This window comes from Tubulanus polymorphus, chromosome 9, assembly GCF_964204645.1.
Source record: "Tubulanus polymorphus chromosome 9, tnTubPoly1.2, whole genome shotgun sequence".
Taxonomy (NCBI): Eukaryota; Metazoa; Nemertea; class Palaeonemertea; order Tubulaniformes; family Tubulanidae; genus Tubulanus; species Tubulanus polymorphus.
The window spans coordinates 299,351-324,355 of NC_134033.1; the positions used below are offsets into that span (position 1 = coordinate 299,351).

The 25,005-nt window shown below is 35.2% G+C and overlaps 1 protein-coding gene across 2 annotated transcripts; it reads left to right on the forward strand.

The window, feature by feature from the left end:
• Nucleotides 1-126: 126 nt before the first annotated feature.
• On the forward strand, nucleotides 127-25,005 carry LOC141911411 (uncharacterized). Of its 2 annotated transcripts, none has more exons than XM_074802418.1 (34): nucleotides 127-244; nucleotides 3,643-3,752; nucleotides 4,648-4,938; nucleotides 5,979-6,311; nucleotides 6,705-7,031; nucleotides 7,241-7,507; nucleotides 7,881-7,982; nucleotides 8,746-8,820; nucleotides 8,902-8,943; nucleotides 9,755-9,829; nucleotides 10,467-10,514; nucleotides 10,697-10,726; nucleotides 10,807-10,857; nucleotides 10,943-11,005; nucleotides 12,427-12,510; nucleotides 12,676-12,723; nucleotides 12,811-12,849; nucleotides 13,386-13,403; nucleotides 13,482-13,529; nucleotides 13,617-13,670; nucleotides 13,811-13,855; nucleotides 14,083-14,151; nucleotides 14,649-14,678; nucleotides 14,902-14,940; nucleotides 15,197-15,352; nucleotides 15,870-15,905; nucleotides 16,087-16,104; nucleotides 16,804-16,854; nucleotides 17,374-17,463; nucleotides 17,545-17,622; nucleotides 17,726-17,773; nucleotides 18,580-18,630; nucleotides 18,868-18,909; nucleotides 20,821-25,005. In XM_074802418.1, exons 2-34 carry the CDS (start codon nucleotides 3,659-3,661, stop codon nucleotides 23,694-23,696), a joined length of 5,718 nt encoding a protein of 1,905 aa, XP_074658519.1. In that variant the 5' UTR covers nucleotides 127-244; nucleotides 3,643-3,658; the 3' UTR covers nucleotides 23,697-25,005. The 2 variants fall into 2 exon arrangements, with proteins under 2 accessions (XP_074658519.1, XP_074658520.1); XM_074802419.1 differs by having other exon boundaries at nucleotides 14,923-14,940.

A 25,005-nucleotide genomic window follows, 5' to 3' on the forward strand; every position in this document is an offset into this window, starting at 1 on the left:
AGTACGGTCGATACTCGAGTACTGCGGTTTATAATCAAGAGTTCAACAGATAACGGGATTGCGCAACGTCACGTGATCTTTATTATCCAATAACAAGCTGTGGACGTGCAACACTTACCGCGCATGCGTGTAAAACGCCCTAAACTTGACGGCCAGTTTTTGCGATCGCTGGGTGTTATCGCCTATAGCTGAACGTTAAGAGACAAGAAGAGATCTAGAGAGACAGATAGAAATAATTAACAAGGTGAGTAGTCGAATAAAACACTTTACTCCGTGTTTACTGTAGATAAATGAAGAAGAATCACAATTCGAGTTTTATATATGATATAGTTTATTATTTTGAAACCACGAAGTTTCGACTGTTGACTATTAACAGCCATCATCGGGTGGAATCACCAGAAACAATAAACATAGCGTATTAACTTTACAGGATCCAGATCCACAGTTGTGAGGTAAGATTTGACTCTGAGTTAAAACATTGAAATTTGATTTTTAACTCAGAATTATCTCTTAACTCACAACTAGGGAACCGGGTCCCAGACAAAAACGGTGTCAGAATTAAGATAAACCGAACAATATAAACAGTTCAAAATGAATATAAATTATGTAACTATGTGAAGTGGACTGAAGTGGATGTGGAATAGCAGAGTGACACATAGTGACATTAACCAAAATCTAGTAGAGAGTTGATATGTCTGGAAAATAATTGGTTATGTGGAGAAAAACCAATATTTAGATTGGTAAAAGTTGGATTTCAAAAGTTTACAAATTAGGGCTGATTCCACTATGCGTCTCTTATGAATATCTTCACAATGATAAATGAGTTGAGAATTTTAAAAGTCAAATTGATGGCGGTAACAATTCGAATTGTGGGATTTCTTCAATTGATTAACAAAGTATTTTGATGAATTTTCTGATCTTGATGTGTATATAATTATGTGATATTCACCGATGTAAGTTAGGCCTATAAAGTTACCCCTGTTGTACTGGGCCAGAGTCTGACGTGTGACCTTAACCCGCCTTATAGAATGCTTGTGGAACTGGTTCTGTCCGTGGATCCATAAAATGTTACTCGATATTTTCTATACTGTGATTTTGCTGTTTTATTTTACTTCCATCTATAAGTTTTGATAATCTCTGAGCGAATGATGTATTTTTAATATAATTCTAACTCTTGAGACTGAATGTCTGTGATATTCTCAGATCATCGCTAAATAGTAACCGGACACTTCATTCCTAGACTATTAATTTATTTTCTGTCAGATAACGATTATTTTTTGTTGTACTTTTCATCAATGCTTTTCTTATTTTCATTTTGGTTTTATTCAGGACAATATTACGATTAATAAATCCTATTTCCACCGGAAGCCATATCGAATTGGTTTATTCCACATTTAAAAAAAATGTCGCCATATTCAGTAAGAAGTTTTCACAAATCTTCCAATTTCTGCATATATAATATGTGATAGCCCAATAACGGGGTCGGTTTTGACTTTTGAATTTTTAAGGCTCTGAAATGCAATTTATGCACATTTGGCATCAAATCTATCCATCAACTAAATATGGTATTATGACTTTTTAAAGGAAATGTATTTCATATGGAAAATTGATATTGTGTAAATAACAAAAAACAACTCGGTGCAAATACGAAATTATATATTATATAGGCGTACATGTGATGGAATTAGTGAATCAGGCTTATCTCCCTGTACAAACCGCGTCAACGCTTTACGAGATTGCGTGAAATCTTTTTTAAACGACACACATTTGAACAGTGTCACTGATGTGACTAATATTGCTTGACCGATAGTAACAGCTTTTCATCAAGAAATAAAGGTATAAAAAATGGTTACATCTTGATGGAAGGAATTCATGGAAAATATCACGTACAGTGAAAACAACCGGTTCAAACTGGTTTTGTAGCTTAAATTTAATCGTTTCAAAATCGATTTTATCGTTTAAATGATATAATGAACAAACATAAAACGTCTTAAGGTCATTGTAGAAAGTTATCAAAATCAGTTGTTTATGAGCTGAGATATCGCAGTCACAGTAAAAAAAAAGCCGACTGATTGAACTGTGGTCGGTCAAAGTCACGCGAATTTGAGTGTACATGTCTGGTAGGTGCCTGGTTATACTAGGATTACAGATACTATCCAAACTACGAAATAGAAATAGTGAGACAACCACACACAATACAAATAACATCATTTATATATATATATATATATATATAGAACGCTGTGAACACGGGAGTCAACTACATCAAAACTTATTTCCTTATATTTATATATCCCTTGTGAAGCAACGCATAGTAAAAACGTCACGCGTCAAACACTGTTTTCAGATATCTATCTTATCTACAAATTCAAACAACAAGAAAATATACGGCATAAATTACGTGCGAACTAAAATATCATTCTGATAACAACACATGACTAATACACAGGCTTCGCAATATACTATACAATAAAGAAATTGGAGACAAAATGACAACAACCGAACCTGATAATCAATGCTATAACGTGCAGAATATGTCAATCATGTGACTAATATTACTTGACCGATAGTAACAGCTATTCATCAAGAAATAAAGGTATAAAAAATGGTTATAAATTGATGCAAGGAATTCATGGAAAATATCACGCGCTGTGAAAACAACCGGTTCAATCTGGTTTTGTAGCTTAAATTTAATCGTATTAAAATCGGTTTTGTCGTTTAAATGATATAATGAACAAAACATAAAGTAAGGTCAATGATTTGACTAATATTTTTAACAGCTTTTCTTCAAGAAATAAAGATATAATACATAAGATAAAAGATATTCATGGAAAAGATCACGTAAAGCTAAAAGAACCGGTTTAAACTGGTAACCGTTTTTATATCTTATCAAAATTGAATATTTATGAGCTGAGATATCAGAGTTAAACACAGTCAAAAAAACCGCCTGACTGAACTATGGACTGAACTCTGGAATTTGAGGTGTCTGGGTGGTTTGGTGATGATCTCCGTGGAGACAACCACTGCCAGGGCTGGGTGAAGGCAGAAAGGTGACAATTTCTAATGGTGTTTATTTCAGCTCGTCTATTGCAATGACTTTGCACTAAAATAAAATGCTATCGGCGAATATCAGCGAATATTCGCTAAGCTACTGTTGAAACAGCTGTAAGAAGTTTAATTTCAAACACGCATTATCATCTTTAACTGGCGTTCACTTGAATATTCCGACAATAGTTTTTCCCCAAGTCGATAAGCTCGATTAATATAAGACGCGTTCATGTTATTCTCAAAATCAGCAAAAATAACAATCTTTTCATTCCGAGTTGTTTTTATCACGTAACACGTTGATTAGCTAAATGAACAAGCGCATCAGGGCAAAATTAAATGCAATATCTCAACATACCGTACACAAATCCAGGTCTACCAACCTCATTCCGAAAAATCAACTTCAATTATACTTAATTGAATAATTAATTAATCTTAAATCTCAAGATAAAAGATATTTTCCTGTACAAAAATGTGTCCCCAAGTTGATAACAGTGTTTCTAATGGAAACGAGAGGTAAGGCGGGGTTTAATGTAGACCTTTAAAAATGCTAAATTCGATTTCAATGATAAAAATTATGGAAACATATATTTCAAGGTATCACGTTGATGTAATGAAGATGAAGAACTGGACCTGTTTGTTAATTCTACTGCTGACAATCAAGTTTTATTCAGAAGCTGCATCGGTACGAAATAAGAGAAATACCGGTGAGTTTAAATGATGTGTCTATACTGGTATCAACCATCACTAGGCGGTTACCAGAATTCAATTTCAATTTTGAAAAAACTGCTCAAGGCATCTGGACAGTGTGAATGTATTACCGGGTACAAGAATATTACGTATATTGTGTATTTGATATTTCAGCACCTGATGGAGTTGTACTGGACAGTGTGAATGTATTACCGGGTACAAGAATATTACGTATATTGTGTATTTGATATTTCAGCACCTGATGGAGTTGTACTGGACAGTGTGAATGTATTACCGGGTACAAGAATATTACGTATATTGTGTATTTGATATTTCAGCACCTGATGGAGCTGTACTGGACAGTGTGAATGTATTACCGGGTACAAGAATATTACGTATATTGTGTATTTGATATTTCAGCACCTGATGGAGTTGTACTGGACAGTGTGAATGTATTACCGGTTACAAGAATATTACGTATATTGTGTATTTGATATTTCAGCACGTGATGTAGTTGTACTGGACAGTGTGAATGTATTACCGGGTACAAGAATATTACGTATATTGTGTATTTGATATTTCAGCACCTGATGGAGTTGTACTGGTCAGTGTGAATGTATTACCGGGTACAAGAATATTACGTATATCGTGTATTTGATATTTCAGCACCTGATGGAGTTGTACTGGTCAGTGTGAATGTATTACCGGGTACAAGAATATTACGTATATTGTGTATTTGATATTTCAGCACCTGATGGAGTTGTACTGGTCAGTGTGAATGTATTACCGGGTACAAGAATATTACGTATATTGTGTATTTGATATTTCAGCACCTGATGGAGTTGTACTGGTCAGTGTGAATGTATTACCGGGTACAAGAATATTACGTATATTGTGTATTTGATATTTCAGCACCTGATGGAGTTGTACTGGACAGTGTGAATGTATTACCGGGTACACGTGTATTACTGTCGCAGGAAGGCAAAAATGTTAGTATTACCTGTAAACAGAGCAGCTCTACAGCGACTGGTGTAGAATTCCAGCTACAAGTGAACAGTGGAGCAGGAGGGGCCTGGACTCCAATACCGCTCGGTGTATCGAAGTTGTGGAAAATTTTACCTGAGGCTGGTAAAATGTATAAATGTGTGGCCACTAATTCAGCCGGAAGGAAAGAAAGTAAAATCTACCAATCAGATGTAATCAGTGAGTATAGCGGGAACCTCGTAAATCAGTTTGTCATTAGATAATCATTTTTTTCTTCAAAATTCGACTGAACCTAATTTAAATATTGCGGAAAGAAAATATGATGAAATAGATTACTGTCTTAGCTGAATTTCCGTCATATATACTTGCAAAAACCTGTGGAAACAACAGCAAGGCCTGGTTCCACAGTTGTGAGGTAAAGAGTTAACTCCGAGTTAAAGTTAGTTCATTTTCAGTGTTTTAATTAAGACTCTTTTAACTTAAGTCAAATTCCACAATTTCCACAATTTCGACTTAAGTCAGTTTCCACAACTGTGGAACTGGATCATGAGTTTTAAACCAGAAGTCAAATTTTACAATTTCTTTTATACATGTATGAATATTATCAAAAATTCATAAAGAGGATTTATCTTAGATATGATGCGTTATGTGATATCTCTAGAACCCAGTGATACCATGTGGGATCTCGGTAGAATTAGATTTAGCCTGTGCCCTCTACTGGGGCGGTAAACTGGTTACAGATCCTATAGTTACCGTAGAGAACAATGCTAATAAATGAGAAAAAAATACGTTCCTCAGCTACGAGTATTTATTACACTCCAACCATTTCCACGGTATATGGAGGAAAAAATAGTATTCAGAATTATTTACAAAACAGAAAATAAAATCAACTTGAACCGAAACAAACTTTATTCTTAACGTTGTATTTACGATTTATACTATTGGAGGGATTTCACATCTAGACCTAATTTGATAAATTTATTCAGATTTAAAGTTGAATTTTTTAATCCAAGGTTCCTAAAAGGGTTTAAATTTAAGTAAATTTTACGAGATTCGGTGAGTTACTAATATGAAATACGCCACGCAATCGATAGAAACTGGAACTATGATTGTGCTGGGGTTGCAATGTTAACTATTTGTAAATACACTTGTTACGGACCCAAAAATCTGAGGTCAAAATATAAACACAATCGACCTGATTACAGAGGAATTCAAACATTTCCCGTCCACCACCAATTATAGTATGATTTTCTTTATAGGTATAAACATAAATGAAAACCCGTGTAAGATGGCTCAATTCCAATCGCTGACTTGTACTTGTAAAGCCATTAGTAAAATCGGTAATCCAAACATAACAGTTAAATGGTTTGCTGATGGATTTTCTGAAGGTGAAACTGATTTTTATGAGATTACTAAAAAACATGACGTAAATACTCCGCTAAAAGATGGAGTTATCAACAGGATTCAGAAAGATTTTCGTCTCTTGATGCACGCGACATTGACTCAATGTCGTTTGTGGGAGTATAATGGGATAAAACTACTGGAACCACCTCACAATCAAATACAACATCAAACTCCAATGGATGTTACGTGTAAGTTGAATAAACATTGTTTTGTATTTGTTGCCCTGAGCATAGGACATTCTATTGTTAATACCACAGTTAGAGATTTAGGAGTTACTTGGATAACACTTTTACAACGACGGCTGATCGTCTCTGAGTTTCTTTCGTTTCGATATTTGGTCGCAATGAATAAATTTGCTTGTATTTATTTGCTTTGTGAAAATTTTCGAAAATCAATGAACAAATGTTTTTCGAAAATCAATGAACAAATGTTGTTGACGTGATAAGGTTCTAGACTGATCAGTAAAATTGTGAAAAGAAATTAAATAATATATACATATAATCAATGATAAATCAAATCAATAATGATTAAATATGTAACAAATTCTATCCATTAAATACATTTACATCTTTTTCTTTCAGATTTTCCTGTTGAAATTCTGACGAACGATAATTATACGGGAAAACCTGACATTAGAACACCAGGAGAAATTGTAGAATATACTTGTAGAACAGTTGAAGGGAGGCCCGATCCTACAGTGATATACCAGCAGAAGAGAAAAGGTTCTGAACAATGGCAGCCAATTCCTGATCCACAACCTCTTAAAGTACCTCACAAAGGGGGTTTTAACACGACCTACAAGTTTAAAGCTGATTTCAAACTGCACAATGGAACCTCATTTCGATGCGCTGTAAAGGAGAACCTTACGTTTCCAGAACCTCAGCAATTCAATCCAATCATCGTTTATTGTAAGTAACAGATTTATTTTTCTGAAATATCTTCCATAGAAATTGGCTTTGGGTTTGAGCGATGGTACAAACCTCTTGTCGTAGTAGATCTATGATCTACCCTGAACATGTCACGATGACATCAGGTTCGAATCCCTCCCGATGGATGATGGGTCTACTATGTCAGGGTTTCAGAAACCTTAAAAACTTTTAACTTTTGCTTTTATCAGATTTTGCACCAGATTTCAAGAAAGACGGTGAAAATGAAACACACGCGGCGTATATTGTAACAGTTAATAGTAACCTATTGACTCAACAAGTTACATGTGACCCTCCAGCTGTCGTTCAGAAACTATCAAACTCTCAGTGGAATATAACCATACCTATCCTAAACAGTATGGTAACTGACTATAGAGGGCGCTGTTTGGCTGACGGTATTAATGAAAGGGCCATTTATGTCGCTCGTTATCATAACGCCGGTCCAACTGATAAACCAGGTAAGATTCCGGGTCAGAACTGGATAAGTTTTATCTGAATCTGAACAACTGCTCGAAGTCATCTCCTCTTGACCTGATGAATTGCTTCAGTCGTCATCGGAAAATTAATTATATTCAACTGAGGTCATCTCTATTTTTTGAGTTTCAAGATATTTGTGATTTAATTGACTAAGTGTAACCTATGTGTTAAAAAGTCTTATCTGAACTAGAATTCAGATCAGTTATTTTTTTCATTTTATCACGTGTCACATTTGAAATGTACCACATATATTTGATATATGCAATATTCAAAATGCTGTAACTTCTATTTAGACGCCAGTTAACCCCTGAACACGTGTTTGTTATTTCAATTGCTGATTTATTGAAATTGTAGTTGTCGATGGATGGAATGGAATAAAAGTGGCTGGTGTTGTAATCGGTATATTGATATTACTGATTCTGATTGTACTGTTTATTCTGTGGCGTCGTGGCTGCTGTAAGTTTTACATAAAACCATCATTTAATCTGAAGAAAACAATAATTTAACCATGAACGAAGTCAAAACGGAACGTGATATTCCTAAATGAACAGTAGTAGAATTGATATTGAAACAAGCAGTATTTCTGATTTTAGACACTTGGGACTTTAGTCCCAGCGGGCTATCGCGTTCATTTGTCGCCCGTCCACCCGTCCGTTCGTAGACAGAATCCAGTAATTTTTGAAGACGCTGTTTTACACATATTTCAAGTTTTCGAGGGAAATTTTGAAGACGCTTTTATTATCTTGATCATATGTATTTGTATCCCCCCAGGGCCCATCAGCATAAGAAAAAAAGGGTCAAATGGACACAAGATGACCGTCCTGTGACTTTTTTGTGCCCAAAAATGTCATCTGGTTTGTAATTTTTCATTTAAATTTGTGCTGGCTATTCTGTGGATTGGAATCTTCAATAGCTGGTACAGGTATTTTTCATCAGCCAATTATGACGCAATTGGCGGCCATCTTGGTGTCATTAGTACTCATTCGTAGGTGGGAAAAAGTTTTTCCACATTATATTGATACCTAAGCGTATTTTGTTCCAACAATCAATTGCAAAATTGTAACTCATGTCATCGTCTATGATTGTGGTGAGTTTCAAGGTCATAAGTTATTCTATACGGTTACCAGGGGGCGTTGAATATCGAAATTGTTAGGTTGTTGAGCATTTGAAACCACTTTCCAAGCAAATGGTGTCCCTGAACCCCTAGTTTAATTTACAGTCACGTGTTTGGATCCGAAACCTAAAGATGTGATTGAATTGTTGCGTTGGACAAGTGAAACCTGGTATGAAAAAGGTAAGATTCTCTCACATGATTTACTGCACATATTCTCAGATATCGGTTTGATAATTTTAGGTGTTTTTTTTTTCTTTGCAGATCATGAAAATTGGGTGAAAACACGTGACCGACCGCAGCCAGGTATTTATAGAATTATCAACCTTTTGATACTTAAAGATATTTTAATTAAACGAAGTTCATTAGTAAATCCATATAAAATGTTACTCGATATTTTCTATACTGTGATTTTGCTGTTTTATTTTACTTCCATCTATAAGTTTTGATAATCTCTGAGCGAATGATGTATTTTTAATATAATTCTAACTCTTGAGACTGAATGTCTGTGATATTCTCAGATCATCGCTAAACAGTAATCGGACACTTCATTCCTAGACTATTCATTTATTTTCTGTCAGATAACGATTATTTTTTGTTGTACTTTTCTTCTCATCAGATCTCATCCACTGATGCAATCAATCATGCAATGTTGCTCATAATTCGAAATCATATCAAATAGATAATTATCCATTTAAAAACATAACAGAATTATAAGATCAGTTAATTATCACATATAAATTCGGCGGCCATCTTAGAGTCATCAGTCCTCGCTCATAAGTGAAAGAGTTTTTTTGAGGAAAATATCAACAGGTTTTTAATTTATAGTCTTGATATAAGATTATTATTAGCACTTTAAGAGGATACGTCTCCTCACGTGAAATTGAGTTATCCGGTTGTCTATTCTAGCCACCAGGGGGAGTTGATTATTGAATCATATACGAATTATTTATTGGGATATTTTATCACAATCAATCGCAAACTTATAATTGTTGTGATTTTAATTTTTTGCTCGAGAAAATATAACTTAAAATTGTTCATTCATCAAAAACTTGATTGTTTGTGACGCCAATGTCTTCATTTGAAAGCCAATTAATTATAAACAACTTTTTTATAGAAACTGTTAGAATAATAAAAGATGTTTACGGAACCGAGAATGATTGGGAGTTAACGAGAGATAAGGATAAACAAGGTAAGAGTAGTGACTGGTAAGAGAAGTGAGTGGTAAGAGTAGTGAGGGGTAAGAGTAGTGACTGGTAAGAGTAGTAAATGGTAAGAGAAGTGAGTGGTAAGAGTAGTGAGGGGTAAGAGTAGTGACTGGTAAGAGTAGTAAATGGTAAGAGAAGTGAGTGGTAAGAGTAGTGAGAGGTAAGAGGAGTGAGTGGTAAGAGTAGTGAGTGGTAAGATGAGTGAGAGGTAAGAGGAGTGAGAGGTAAGAGTAGTGAGTGGTAAGAGGAGTGAGTGGTAAGAGTAGTGAGGGGTAAGAGTAGTAAGAGGTTTAGAGTAGTGAGTGGTAAGAGGAGTGAGTGGTAAGAGGAGTGAGAGGTAAGAGGAGTGAGTGGTAAGAGGAGTGAGTGGTAAGAGGAGTGAGAGGTAAGAGGAGTGAGTGGTAAGAGGAGTGAGTGGTAAGAGGAGTGAGTGGTAAGAGGAGTGAGAGGTAAGAGGAGTGAGAGGTAAGAGGAGTGAGTGGTATGAGTAGTGAGGGGTAAGAGTAGTGACTGGTAAGAGTAGTAAATGGTAAGAGAAGTGAGTGGTAAGAGTAGTGAGTGGTAAGAGGAGTGATATAAACAATTCACAATTGAACAAATACTTTTTATATTTCATTTCAGAAAAAGGTATCAAAGAATCCGCGTTCCAACAGTTATCACGTGATCAAAGTAAGCTATAGTTTGTGTTAGTTTAAGTTCATGTACATGATTACATGCACATGTCACATAAGTGTACATGCACATGTTTGTATTGTTTAAATGTACATATATCAGTTATGTGTGAATTCATACATGTCAGTAACATGTGAATGTGAGTTCAATTAACACGAGTTTAATCAATATATTTTCAGACATGTTAGATTTGGTCAAAGAAATTCTAAGTAAGTTCAAGATATGACTCGGTATTTCCTCTTCAACTCGAATCTTGGATTCAAATGTGTTTATAATTATCTATTGACAGGAAAATACTTTAGAATAAACAATTTAGAAACGAAACTATCAAATGATATCGGTAAGATTTGATTGAATACAGTTATTGATGTATGAGTTTATTGATTATTATTCTACTGTCAACTCATTTTGTAAATGTATTACAGATACATTACTGAACAAGAAGAGGTCAATAGATGGCGCTGATGCAGTTTACAATAGAGATGAAGGTAAGTTATTATCATACACTGTTCATAGACGAAATCAATTATTCTGCTTTACTGATTAAAATGAAGCAAATCTCATTCAAGATGGCCGCTGGGCCGCCTTTTGGCAATGTTAAAGAGGCCTATACCGATTCTGGAAAACCTTTCTGGGGGTTTCGTTTCAACCAAAATACTTCGTATACATTCCGGAATAGTGTAATCCGTAAACCGGATTGAAGTGACCGGTTAAGAATTTGTAATCTGGAATTGATATTCCTAAACCTGAATATTTACAATCAAAACCTGTTTTGTTGCAATTTCTGGTCTAAATTCCGCATTTCATACATCGAATTTGAGATGTTTTACTCACGCGTGCCAGAATATCACTAATTCAACAGTTGTTAATAATCCATCCTTGGATTAAACAGAACTAATATAGGTACATTCAAACTCTTATTATTGTTATATGCTGATGATACGGTTATACTCGCCGAGACGCCAGAAGGACTTCAATGTGCCCTTGATAATATTTCTAATTACTGTCATGTAATGCATATCGGAATTAATTATGAAAAAACGAAAATTGTCGTCTTTAGAAAAGCTGTCAATGTAAGAAACTTTGTTTGGAAGATTGATGGACAAGTAATAGAAAGTGTAAACTGTTTTACATACTTAGGTATGGATTTCAATTTCAATGGAAAACATAATGTAACTATCAACAGTCTGGCTTCTCGGGGAGTATCAGCATAATATAATTTCAGAAAATACCTTCTGCAGTATCCAAAAGTCACACCCAGGCTAGCCATTAAATTTTTTAACAGCCTCGTGGTACCTGTCTTAACTTATGGCTGCCAAAATATGGGGTTTCAAAGAACAAAGAAAACTAGAGAGAATCCCTCTCAAATTTTATAAATACCTCCTGGGAGTTAAAAACTCAACACCTGATAACTTTGTATTTAGTGAAATTGGTAAATATCCAACACATATTCAGCAAAGAATGTTAATTGTGAAATATTGGCTTAATATACATAAAACTAAACCCGAGAAACTAACTAAGCTGATGTACAATCAAATGTTAGATGATATCATACGTGATCACCGTGTAATTAATAAGCTTCTTTGGTTAGAGATCTATTGAATGGCCTAGGATATGTGGAATCTATGTGGAAAGGCTTTCAATCGCCTTTGGTATATATTATGTATTCAATGTATTTATATACTTGAATTATTTACCCGCCATACATTATCATGTAATTGTGTCATATCATTAAAAAAAATTATATTTTTTTGATATAATAAACTAATAAATTAATATAAATCCCACAATGAGAAAGAAAAATTAGTCCGACTTACAACAACAAAATTAAAACAAAGAGCAAAGAGACTAATTGAGATATGATATTGATTTCAATTGAACTAATTTCATCTTAATTTCTTTAATTCAGATGAAGCACATGTTAGTTTTATAACGCAATTGAATGAAGAGAAAAGACCCCTGACAGACAAAGAGAAACAGTTCATCACAGATGGTCAGTAAAACTATGAATTATAACATAGTCTTACATTTTGAAAAAGGTGCTTCCTTTCTGAAGAGAAGCCATTGCAAATAATAGAAGCCTTTGAAAATAATGTAGTTTCTTGTGAGTTTCAGATCCCCAGTAAACAGTTATAATGATGAATTTATACATTTTCAGTTGGTTCAGCAGTTGAGACTATTGTTGATTTGTTTGCTAAAATGTCCGGTAGGTTCCATAAATCATTTCAGTAAAAATACTGTGGAGTTTGTTGTGGAATCATTGAATAATTGATTGTGTTTATTTTTAATGTAGATGCTGAATTATGTGAACGAGGAATATTGAACATAAAACGTAGGTTCTAATTATCATTAATCCGTAACAGTTCACACCGTTGTTTTCACCGCTACTAAATAAGATAATTTTGAGATCTCCACGGTCGATACTTGGAGTATCCGAAAACCCGACAAAACCAACACTAAACAAGTCAGATCAAAAATATCTACGTTATAATCATTGCCAAAGATTCACTATTGTAATTATCATATTTAAACTACAAAAAATAACATAAACAATAACATAAAAACCCACTATGTACAAATTAAAAGAGTTTTTAAAATCGAGAATTTATTTATTCAAACAATCTAAAATATAAGAACACGATGTTTCAATCTCACACAAGTGTGACGATGATCTCTAGTGTGAGATCGAAACGTCGTGTATTTCATATTCTAGATTGGTTGAATAAATAAATTCTAATAGATTAAGTTCACTGTACATTTATATGTGAATTCTCTGTACATTAACATATGAGTTCGCTGTACATGTACATGTGAGTTCTCTGTAGTATTTGTAATTTATGTGCTAAACACTTTTTCTTTACATTTCAGCTACTGTTGAAATTGCTGGTAAGTTATGATATTCACTATGATGTTTAAACTGATGCTGTTCAATTAAAACTGAAATATCCCTGTATCATTTTGTAGAAAACTATGTGCAAGAAATACTTAAAACAGAAGTCAAACAACAGAATGGTGAGTGTAATCTATCAGGGGGAGGGGGGAGGGGGTACTTACAACTGTAAACTGACTACAAATTAAACACATTTTGATCAATTACAGGAAACCTCGTCACACAAATAGAAAACCAGAAAGTAACTGATGAAACAAAGACAGGTTTGTTGCAAGTTAATCTTATTATCATAATTTATCCATAATCGATTCAAATGTTAATAGTAAATTGTGTGTGATTTTTTGTCAACTGAAAAACTTAATATACAATTTTTCCCCGCAATGTCATTATGTCTGTTTTACAGAAATGAGAGTGGCTGACAGGAACCGTTCTGTAACAGTCAAATGTGGTAGGAATAAAAATGTTATCATTCGAAAATTATTTTAAAATGACAAATCGTTTTGTATAAATTGGTTCATCTTCTGAGGTTCAATAAAACCATCGGTGCCACCGATTGATGGGGAATATTTATACGATCAAATTCATTCACTTCAATACGAGAAATGAAATATTAAATTCTAGTTTGAACTGATCCGGTCACTATTCATGTTATTCTATTCATATATTCATTTGTAGAATCAGTTTTATTGGCGTCAAGTTTGCAGAAATTAGAAGAGAACAAACATTCTACAGAACTAGATAAAAGTAAGTGTAAACTTTCTTTGTCCCTTGAGCTAAATTTAAAGAGTATTTGAGAGGCATCTGTTTTGATTCAGAACCAAGTTTTAAGTATTAAGAATGTAACTAGGTCACAGTTTGTATCGATGTGAATATGTTTTGGACCGAGTTCATCTCAGATGATTGAAATCAGTTGTGTTTAAACACAAGAAAGTTACGCAGTATCATCGGTTCAAAATCAATCATAGCACTAGGAGCCGTCCCTTTCTCTAATGGATGGCTCCAAGAATATCCAAGAAAATCAAGCTGTATCATCGGTTCAATTGTCAGTCATCAAAAATCAATCATAGCGCGAAGACACCGTGTTTTGATTATCATATGCATATATCCAATAAAGGGTGGCTTCGACATATCCACATCACATCATCATAAGAGGATGGCTCCGTGTGGATTTCTGTCAAAATATTTTAATAAGGGAAATTATTTTCTGATTTGTTTATTTTGTTGTTCAACTGTTTTTTCAGGTATCTATGAAATAAGCCGAGATGTTTTAGGTAAGAACTAATTAGTAACAAACTATAAGTATGGTAGTTAAGGGTTAAAAGCAGAAGCTTACAAACCAATAACTAGCAGACTTTTATATCGCTAGTAGATGTAGCAAGCAATTTGTTGGATCAAATTTGTTTTCAGATATTTGAAAATTAAAAGTGTTGATGCCTCAGTATTGGATACCATGTTAGATTAAACCTAATAGTGATTTGTGTTCTCTTTTTTCAGAGATCAAATTGAAAATTGCAGTTTTCAAATCTATCAAAGGTAAAAGAGGTCTTTATATATATTAGGCGAATTCACACGACGGGCAAAAATTCCGTTCCAAGTTGGTCTGGTTCGAAATAGGTCCGGTCCAAATTTGGAACGGACTAAATCTGTATGGGGACAGAAACTGGTACCATGAACCCATAAATCTATCATTTAGGTATGAACGCACTCAGATTTGGTCCGGTCCAAATTTGGACCGGACCAATGGTGCGGACCGGTTGTTTTCCATGATATTTTCTCGAATAATTTCTAGAATTGTACGCTGGGCGAGGTGAAAGATTTCAGAAACAACTCAAAGAGAAACTGAAACAAGAGGAAAATGAAGAGAGTAAAAATGAGGAGGAAATGAACAGAATAATTCACAGTTCAGTTTGTCAGGCGTTTAAATATATCACTGATATGGATGAAAGTAAATATCGATTTTATACATGTACTCAACATGCACATGTAGTATTTTTACATGTTTCATATAGCAGGGATATGTTGTAACCATGTCAACCAATAAAAAGGGCATATATTCTTAATTCAGGGCGGAAAGGCATATCGGCAAAATTTTTGAAATTTTACAATCATTTTGGAGCTTTCTGAGCATCTCTGAGAGGCATTTAGTCAAGAAACATAGGTTATATATTTCGGAAAAATATCTATTGTGTATCTCAGGTGGTTACAACGGCAAATTTTGATACAGAGAAAAAAAATTCCGACCATATCGGGCAACACGGTGTAAATCAGCCCCTGTATGGGGACAAATGCTTAATGTAGTTTGATAAAACATGTTTATAGAGACATGTTCGTAAGTTATTCACATGCATTTCTATGTCACATGTTCTTGTCAACGAACGAACGTCGAATGAATGTAACGATGATTTTTCATCACGGATTGATTTATTGCTGAATTCATGTTCAATTACTATTTGTAATTTCAGAGAAATTAAAGGAACGAGGAATCGTAGCTTATAGAAGTGAGTAACATTCATGTTTGAAGTTCAAAGTGCAAATTATATTCTACAAATAAATACGAGTTTTTTAGACTTAGATTTAAATCAAAAGAAGTAAGAATTAGATATAGTTTAAGTTGACTGTACGAATAGACCTGCTTAGATTAACGCAATGTTAGAATTATTGTTGTTTTTTGTTTTTCAGTAAAAGATGAAACAGCGAGTAAGTACTGATAACAACTTACACGTTCGAGTCACATAAATAGATACGTGATATGTTATGAAGAGAAAAAACCCACAATTAATATATATCTAAAATAAACTACTCTTGTTTATTCCTAATTTTTTGGGTGGAATACATCCACCAATCTTCAGAGTTTATTTGAAATATGGTTCAATAGAAGGGAGTTGCCAAGTCACACCAGGATATTTAACAGAGAATAGGACAAAATTAGATGAAGGAAATGACGTAAGGGAAAAAACAAGAGTAGTTGTCTTAGATCTACGTATTGTGGGTTTTCCCTTCGTGACATTCAAGATTAAAAATAATCTCAACTATTTACAAATATATGTCTCAAATAATAGTGGTCCTTATTTAGTTCTAAATCCATCAACACTGTTCCGAGCAATCAACACTTAACTTTAGGAACTATTACTGTCATCAGGGTTTCGGCAAACAGTCAAGTGTTTGACTCGAAATCAAAAGCAGCGACGTTGAACCTAAATAAACAAATCTCTGAAGATGGATAGTCTACAATTTCACTGACAGATTTTCCTCACTGGCCTTCAATATTACTGGCCTTTTATAAAACAGTAATGAATATTGATTTTCTACTAGTTAATCAACTGAATTCGTAGATGTGAAAGAAGAACATGTTTCCCTTTACCTACAGTTATCTAAAGTGTGTTTATTCTGTTTCAGTGAAGCAAATCAAACCAATTATTGCAGACAGAATCGAAACAGAATTTAAAGGTGAATAAAATGGACTTTGAGGTGTTTTGATTGAAAAATTAAAACGGTACTGAGTAAGGGTGAAGGTCAACCGGTACTGAGTAAGGGTGAAGGTCAACTGCATTTTGCTCTCCTAGTTCATGGAAATTTATCAAAGTAGAAAATAATTCTACCGATCAAATAAGAAAGTAGCGGAATCACTTAAAAGAAATACCTTTGTACGTTGATTAATTCAATGGCAGATTTCAATTCAAAAACGAAAAACAAACTGTTATTATACTCGGCACGCCTGATGTGTATTTAGCCGAAATGTTGCTCAAAATATTCATTCTCGTCTTGATCGGGGATGTAACAAAAATGAGGATCGATTTACCATCAATTGCATCGTTAAAGATTATATCACAATGTTAATTACTAATGTTAGTCAAATCTCGAATTCTAGATTATATTGTGGCATACAACATCGAGTTTGCATTTTCTAAATTTGTTTTTGCTCTCCTCATCAAATTAACTTTTATACATTATTTACATTTTTTGCAGAAAAATTAAAGACAGTTTTTGATGAGAAATATAAAAAGGCTCGCAGCAGTTCGTCACTCAAACACTGGACATACGATATATCTGGCGCGAGTAAGTTCACAGTGAAATCAGTTTGTGATTTATAATAGAATTCTATTGTATAAAAACTCGTCTATTATTTATCACATATAGTGTCTGTACTCAGTGAATTAGCCGGTAAAACTCTACAGACAAACACAGATTATTGGAAACGAGTCAAAGAATGTTTCGGTAAATAATAAATTCCTGTTTTACTTCGGAATTTTGTTCATGTTTTTTTTTAAATGATTTAATTCTAAGTATTGAATACTAATTGTTTGTTTTGTTTGAATAGGAGATGAAATTAACAGTGAAACAAATAAAACTGAACTTGAAAAAATAGGTAAATATCAATACAATAACAATTCATTATTCAATAATAAACAAAAATGTTGATTCAGAGTTAGTGGAGTTGGAACCAAATATGTAAAATCGCGGTACATTTTTAGCCCACTTGGAAGACAATTCCCAGCGGGCTATTGCGTTCACTATTCGTCCGTCGTCCGTTCGTTCATCCGTCCGTTCATCCGTCCGTAGACGGAATCCAGTTATTTTGGGAAGTTTTGAAGACGCTTCAAGGTAACGTCTTGATATTTGTGTTACACCCTAGACACATCTTCAGCCCAAAAACTGGCCCTGTCAGATTCAAGATGGCCGACTGGCAGCCATTGTTGTTTGCCAAAATCAGCACTTTTTACACATTTTCGAAGTTTTCGTGGGAAATTTTGAAGACGCTTTGATCAATTAGCTTGATCTTTCGGATATATTTGTAGCCCTCAAGGGCCCATCAACATAACAAAAATTGGGTCAATCGGACACAAGATGGCCATCCTATGACTTTTTTTGGCCAAAAATGCCAATTGTGACCTGAATTCTGAGTCCTGTAGCTACCTAATGGTTTGCCATTTGCAATTTGTGATCGGCATTCTTGGGAAAGGAATCTATAATACCCGAGACAGGTATATTTGATCAGCAATTGGCGGCCATCTTGGTGTCATCAGTACTCATTCGTAGGTGGGAAAAGGTTTCAAAATCAATTGCAAAGCTGTAGCTCAATTAATTGTTAATTTTACTTTATTCAATTTTATTCTCTAAATTGCAAGGATTGAATCCAGTTTAATTTATTCATTTATTTATATATATTTTCAGTTGATGAGTGTTTGGATGAATGCATAAAAACAATGGGAAATGATAGTCATGGTGAGTACCTCACATGGGTACCTCACATGAAGGGTACACCTCATGTGTATCCTCAAGGGTACATACATCTCATGAGTACCTCTCGTGAGAGGTACTCATGAGTACTTCTCATGAGTACCTCATATGCGTACTTCTTATGAGTACCCATCATGGGGATACCTTGTAATATTAATTATTAGTACCTGATATAAGCTTCCTTGAAGTTGATTCAATGTAATGAATGAATTCTATTTTCAGGCGAATCATCAGAAATGGAAAGTCTCTTGAAAGAGGATTGGGGTAAGTAAATTATACAGTTGTCACTTTCAGATTCAAAATAGGTAAAATAGTTTGAGATAAAATTTATTGATGCGATAAAGATGAAATTTAGTTTCATTTTCAGCCGAATTACATGTATGATAAAATGGATTAATTTGGATTACTGGGGACCTTTTTGTGATATAACTCATTCGCAAATTTAATGCAACAAGGCGCGCCGTTAAAGATTGAAATTTGCGGTAAAATTGTGAAATTTCCTGATATAAAGATCTGCATAGGGGACTCTAGAAAACGTGTTTTGGAAGTTTGACTCGCAATTACTTAAAAACTAATAAAGATAATTGAAAACCGTAAAAAGCAAATAAGATTGATCCTGAAAACTCTGAAAATGGAGATAAATATTTGTAAGAATTACGAACTTTTGAGTGATTCATTTTCCATAGCATGATAAAGAAGGCACCCTACTAAATACTAATCCATCACACAAACTCTTCACTTATTGAGATTAATTTTTAAATATTACATTATTTCGGAGGATCCATTTTCTGTTCATTACACTATAGAATGTAATAATATTATATCATTATGGGATGAGCAATAATTCAAGTTGAATTATCGGGAAGACTATATCAATGTTTATAACTTCACCAGCGCGCATTGTTGCATTAAATATATGAATGAGTTATATCATAAAAAAGTTAATTATCAGCTGAGTTCATCGATATTTTTACTTTGTTTCTATCTTAATCCAATCCAGAGATATGAACGAATTAAAAAAGATTAAAATGGGGAAAAAATTGGGACAAGAATTCAACAATAAGGACCCGGTGGGTAGCAAATAATGGCGCCTGGCAACTGTAAAAAGACTTATCGCGTCGCAACCGACTTACACCCGGCTTAACATATTGAAAGAACGAATGAATTTATTTCTGAAAGAAGAAATCGAAGGAATTCTGTAAAATAATAATAATTTTCCCGCCTGATGTCATATCGGGATATCCCTTGACTTTTGCGCACCGATATGGCTGATCGGCCTTTCTAAAAAAAGTGATTCATACTCATTGAGAAGCGCCGCTACTTATTGTATTGTATATCCGAGGCCTAGAAACAATTTCTTGATGAAATCTAAATTAACAAAGTATATTTGGTTTACCTGCGCAAGGACATAAAACCGGCACTTCTTATGCGTGTAAGCAGCGAAGATTTGTGTTCAGAAAACCAGTTCATCGTGTATCACGTGACTAATACAGTTTTCCAATCCTCACTTCAAAAGTTAAGAACTAAATGAAATTAATTGTTGTCATCCGATTGACTCAAACTAAAATTCTGAGAAAGATGAGATTAATAAACATTTTGTGCTGTGCTGAAAATCGCAAGTTGATGCGCGGCGTAGTTTGCAGTATTTACTGCGGAGCTGTGATGATATCGCCCTCGTTTTAGTAACACGTGAAGCTCACCAAAATCAACGAAGCCGTTTATCTTTAGAATAAGTATATTTTTAAAAAAAGGTGAAAAATCTGACTTTTTTAAAGGTGACTTTTGGAAATGTTTTCCTCGTGTAGATTGAAAATAAAGGATTTTTCCACTCGTGTAGATGGGACCTTGAATGTCTCTGATCGAACTTGTTGCTAACCCGACCCCACAGAAAGATTCTTTCTGGTGCATGTTTTGTCACCACAATTGCTAAGTTTTAGCTCACGGCATGATGTATGATTGTGGTGAGTTTCAGGTTTGTTGGTTTTTGTTTAAGGTCACTAGGGGGCGTTGAATAGCAAAATAACTCAGTGTTCCTTGGTACCTAGGCATATTTTTTAACTGCAGTCATTTTTGTGAAATTTTAGCTCATGACATTTTCTATGATTCTATGATTTTGAGGCAAAATCATCCACCATAGAAATTGTAAAAAATCTCAAACTGATTTTATTTTCACAGATGTTGATCAAGTTCAGACGAGTCTGAAAGAAACGTATCAACAAATGATCGATGATGAAAATTACAAAGAGGTTTGGTGGAGCGATGACGTCACCAATTTCAAAGACATCTTCACCAAAGAACACTCGAAAATTCGAGCCAAAAAAGGAAGTGAGAAGCAGTCATTGATTTTACCCGATGATTTCGAGAAACTTTTCACTAATAAAAAGCGTGCTATGAAACCCGTGTGCCTCGCGGGTGAACCCGGTATAGGTAAAACTACTCAGATTGTTAATCAAGTGTTAACCTGGACAACATCAACAACGGAGTTTGTAGCAAAGTTTCCTATGTTATTCTATATACCGTTAAATGAACTGCCCGATGATAACGCGTGTATTTATAAGTACATTTACGAACATCTTTTGAATCGAGTAATCGAAAAGGATCTGCTGATTGGTTTTGAGATATTCTTACGGGAAAATGCAGAAAAATCGATATTTTTTCTAGACGGCTTCGACGAGTTGAAAAGCGATAAAGCGAAGGAATACATCATACACGTGACCAATAAATTACCGAAAGCGCATATCGTCATAACAACACGTGAGTCCGGGGGCAGCAAGATCGTCAATGATCCCAAATTCACTGTTGTATCGATATCCGGCTTCAAACGGGAAGAAGTCATCGATATTATGAAGAGAAAATTCCCCAAGCGCGATCCATATCAGCTACTCGACAAGCTTGAAGACGCAGCGTCACCTTTATTTAACAGTATCTACTACAACCCGCTGATACTTCTTATGTTTTGTTTTCTGTATATGGACGAGGAAGTAATTACGATACCATCAAAACTCACCGATATCTACATCGATTTGACATGTTTTCTGATCAATAAACGCGAGGGCTTCAGGTTATCGAAAGATTGTTTTTTCGACGACATCGGAAATTCTGAAGTGCTTAAAGTAATTTGTCAAGTCGCGTATGAGAGACTCATCGCGCATCAAAACAGCTTCACCGAAAATTATTTCAAACTCGACGAATCGAAGAGGACGGCTTTGACGTGTAAAGAGGTGTCGCCGCGACGGAAATCAGACCGCTCCGTCCAGCTACGGTTCATACACAAATCTGTGCACGAATTTCTGGCGGCGGTACACTCGGTCGTGCAATTCAACAACAGTGGTAAAATACCCTGGAATAAATGCGCGTTTGAACAACTACAGGACGAACTTGTGAAATATGGTGAATTATACCCGAGATTCATGTCAGGGCTGCTGTATCGTTACAAGTATAACCGCGGCCTCGGTGAACTTTTCAATACTTTAATAAATGAACATTTAAAAGCAGTCACAATAATGGATAGGTTCGAGTCCTTGGTTACGTTTACTAGGGAATGGGCAGATATGGCGCTCAACCCCGATTACGAACGCTACATCGAACTCCGATCCGAAAGAACTGTTTTATCTGATCAGTTATCTGATCAGTTGTCAATCTGCCTGAATGAAGCCGACTGGCCGGACGACGCCATTAGTGAAATAGTTCACTACATACAGAAAATGTTGTTCGTATCTGTATATAGCAGATCGCGGATAAACATGCTCGCAAAAATACTCGAACACAAACAATGTCAGATCGAGCTAGTTTACATAGAGGATTATAAGGAACTGGAACCCGACGAATGCCGCGTATTAGAAACAGCCATAACGAGTAACACTAGTCTTCACGGTATGATAATAGATACAGACGTGTCATCAGTACGCGATCAGAACTTGACTATGTGTAAGAAGAGCAACAGTATAAACTGGTTTGTGCGGCGAGATAACGACACTGGTGAATGTTACAAGAAACTCGACAACGAATGGATTAAGACAAGTCACGTGATTGAATCTAAAGATTACGCGCGGTTGATCAGTGGTGATACTAACACACACAATACAGTGGAGTTTCTGTTTATTAATACTAGAATTAGTGCGGAACGTTTAGGTAATATTTTAGTCAATATTAAAAAATCGTATCCGTCCTTAAAACATCTATATCTCAGATTGCAGGAAGATCAGCTCGATAAAAATACAATCACAGGGCTGAAAAACATCATTCCGGGTTTGCAAAGCTTATATCTTGAAGTAATAATATGTTGTAAGATTTTGGTGATCGGTTCGGAGGAATGGAAAGATTTTAACAAAGCATTAACAGATTCAGACATCGAAACATTTCAGTTCAAACTGCGTAAACGGCGCGGACTGAGCGGACCGTTCGGACTGAGCGAACTGCGCGAACATCGCGAACTGCTCGAACTGCGCGAACTGCTCGAACTGAACATACTGCGTGAACGACCCCAACTGCCCGAACTGCGCGAACTGGACGAACTGACGGCAGATCAACGTGCAGCAATCAGTGATAGCTTCGGTTCAATGCAGAAACTAAAACATCTTGTCATTTACGGAATTAATTCACAAATAAACGGCGTTCTAGTTCACCTGCCGCGGCTGACTGTGTTAGAAATAGTGTTGCATTCAGAAGCTGATGATGACGCACTTGCTCGGTATCTATCATCAGATGCGGTAAATCAGCTGATACAAGTCAGTATTGATAGCCTTCTCGATAAACCGGAACAGAACAATCGCATCTTAAAACAACTAAATCACGTCTCATCAATTCGTTATTTGAAGTTTCGCGGTTTACTCCTAGCGCCGATTAATACACAGCACGAAATCGATTTATTCGTCAAATCAATCGTCGAATTAATCAATAATCTTCCGCATCTTTTTGACCTATATATCGGCTGCTGCAGCACCGACCCCGATACGACGAGAGATTACATCATATCAGAACTTAAAAAACTCAATAAAAGAGTGAGAGTAAAAATACGGGTCGGAGCATCTGAAGTTTCATCAGATTCATGAGATAAATCTGATTCATCAGATTCATCAGATGAATCTGATTCATCAGATATATCATCGATATCGGAGTTGAGACGCAAATTAAGTAGATTAAACGATTTATACGATTCAATCGACTAACGCGCATTTTGTAAAACGTCACTTCCTAAAAACACAACAGAAACTGAACTGATATTAAACCGCAGTTTATCCTAGAGCTTATGTTCTGAGTTGTGGGTTGTTATGCATGGCATGTTACAGCTTGGCAGCCCGCATGTCGGGTAGTTCAGTGGACTTCCCTGAACACGAAAATGACCGCTGCCCAATTTTCACTGTTACCGTCGTTGCCATGGCAACCGTTTTGTATCCAAATTTCCAAAAAGTGACCATATGGTCATTGGGGCTAGATTTTGGAATTCACATTATATATGTGTGAAATCTTATTGTCGGAAATTGAAGTAAACTTTACACGCGGTATCAGATTATCTCGGAAAAAATCTGCATTTGTTGAGATTTATTGCCATGGCAACCGCAAATCTTTGATTTTCTCATTTTGTGTGTGTGTTTTTCGGCAAATATAGTTGTTGCATATTTAATTAACCTCACAGGTTTTAAGCAATCTTTTTCTTAAAACATCTCCACATTATTTGGTGCATTTCGAATATAACATCGAACATGACTAGTATACCGTAGTTGAGATGGGAGGTAAAATTGATCCAAAGATTTGACCTCCTACTGTAGGATCATTAAAACCACACGTCTGAAGGGCGCAACTGCAAACATTGATTTGGACAGCACAAGTATTCAAGCCCGAATTCCATGATCCACAGTTATATTTGCCGAATGAGAAAATCAAACATTTTGCGGTCGCCATGGCAATAAATCTTAACAAATGCAGATAATCTGATATTCACTATTTTTATCTTGCTCGCTGTAGTCAATTGTTTATATAATTGTGTATTTCGTGTCTATTTTATTGTTAACCAATGTTTATTCACTGTACGGGACAGAGAAGGTCTCAATCTATATTCTGCTAAAAATAATGATCGCTTGGGGCTTGGGCAGTCCCCTCAAGCCCAATATATTCTACTGAAAATAATGATCGCTTGGGGCTTGGGCAGTCCCCTCAAGCCCAATATATTCTACTGAAAATAATGTACGCTTGGGGCTTGGGCAGTCCCCTCAAGCCCAATATATTCTACTGAAAATAATGTACGCTTGGGGCTTGGGCAGTCCCCTCAAGCCCAATATATTCTACTGAAAATAATGATCGCTGGGGGTTTTGGCCGTGACCTCAAGCCCAATATATTCTGCTGAAAATAAATACGCCTCA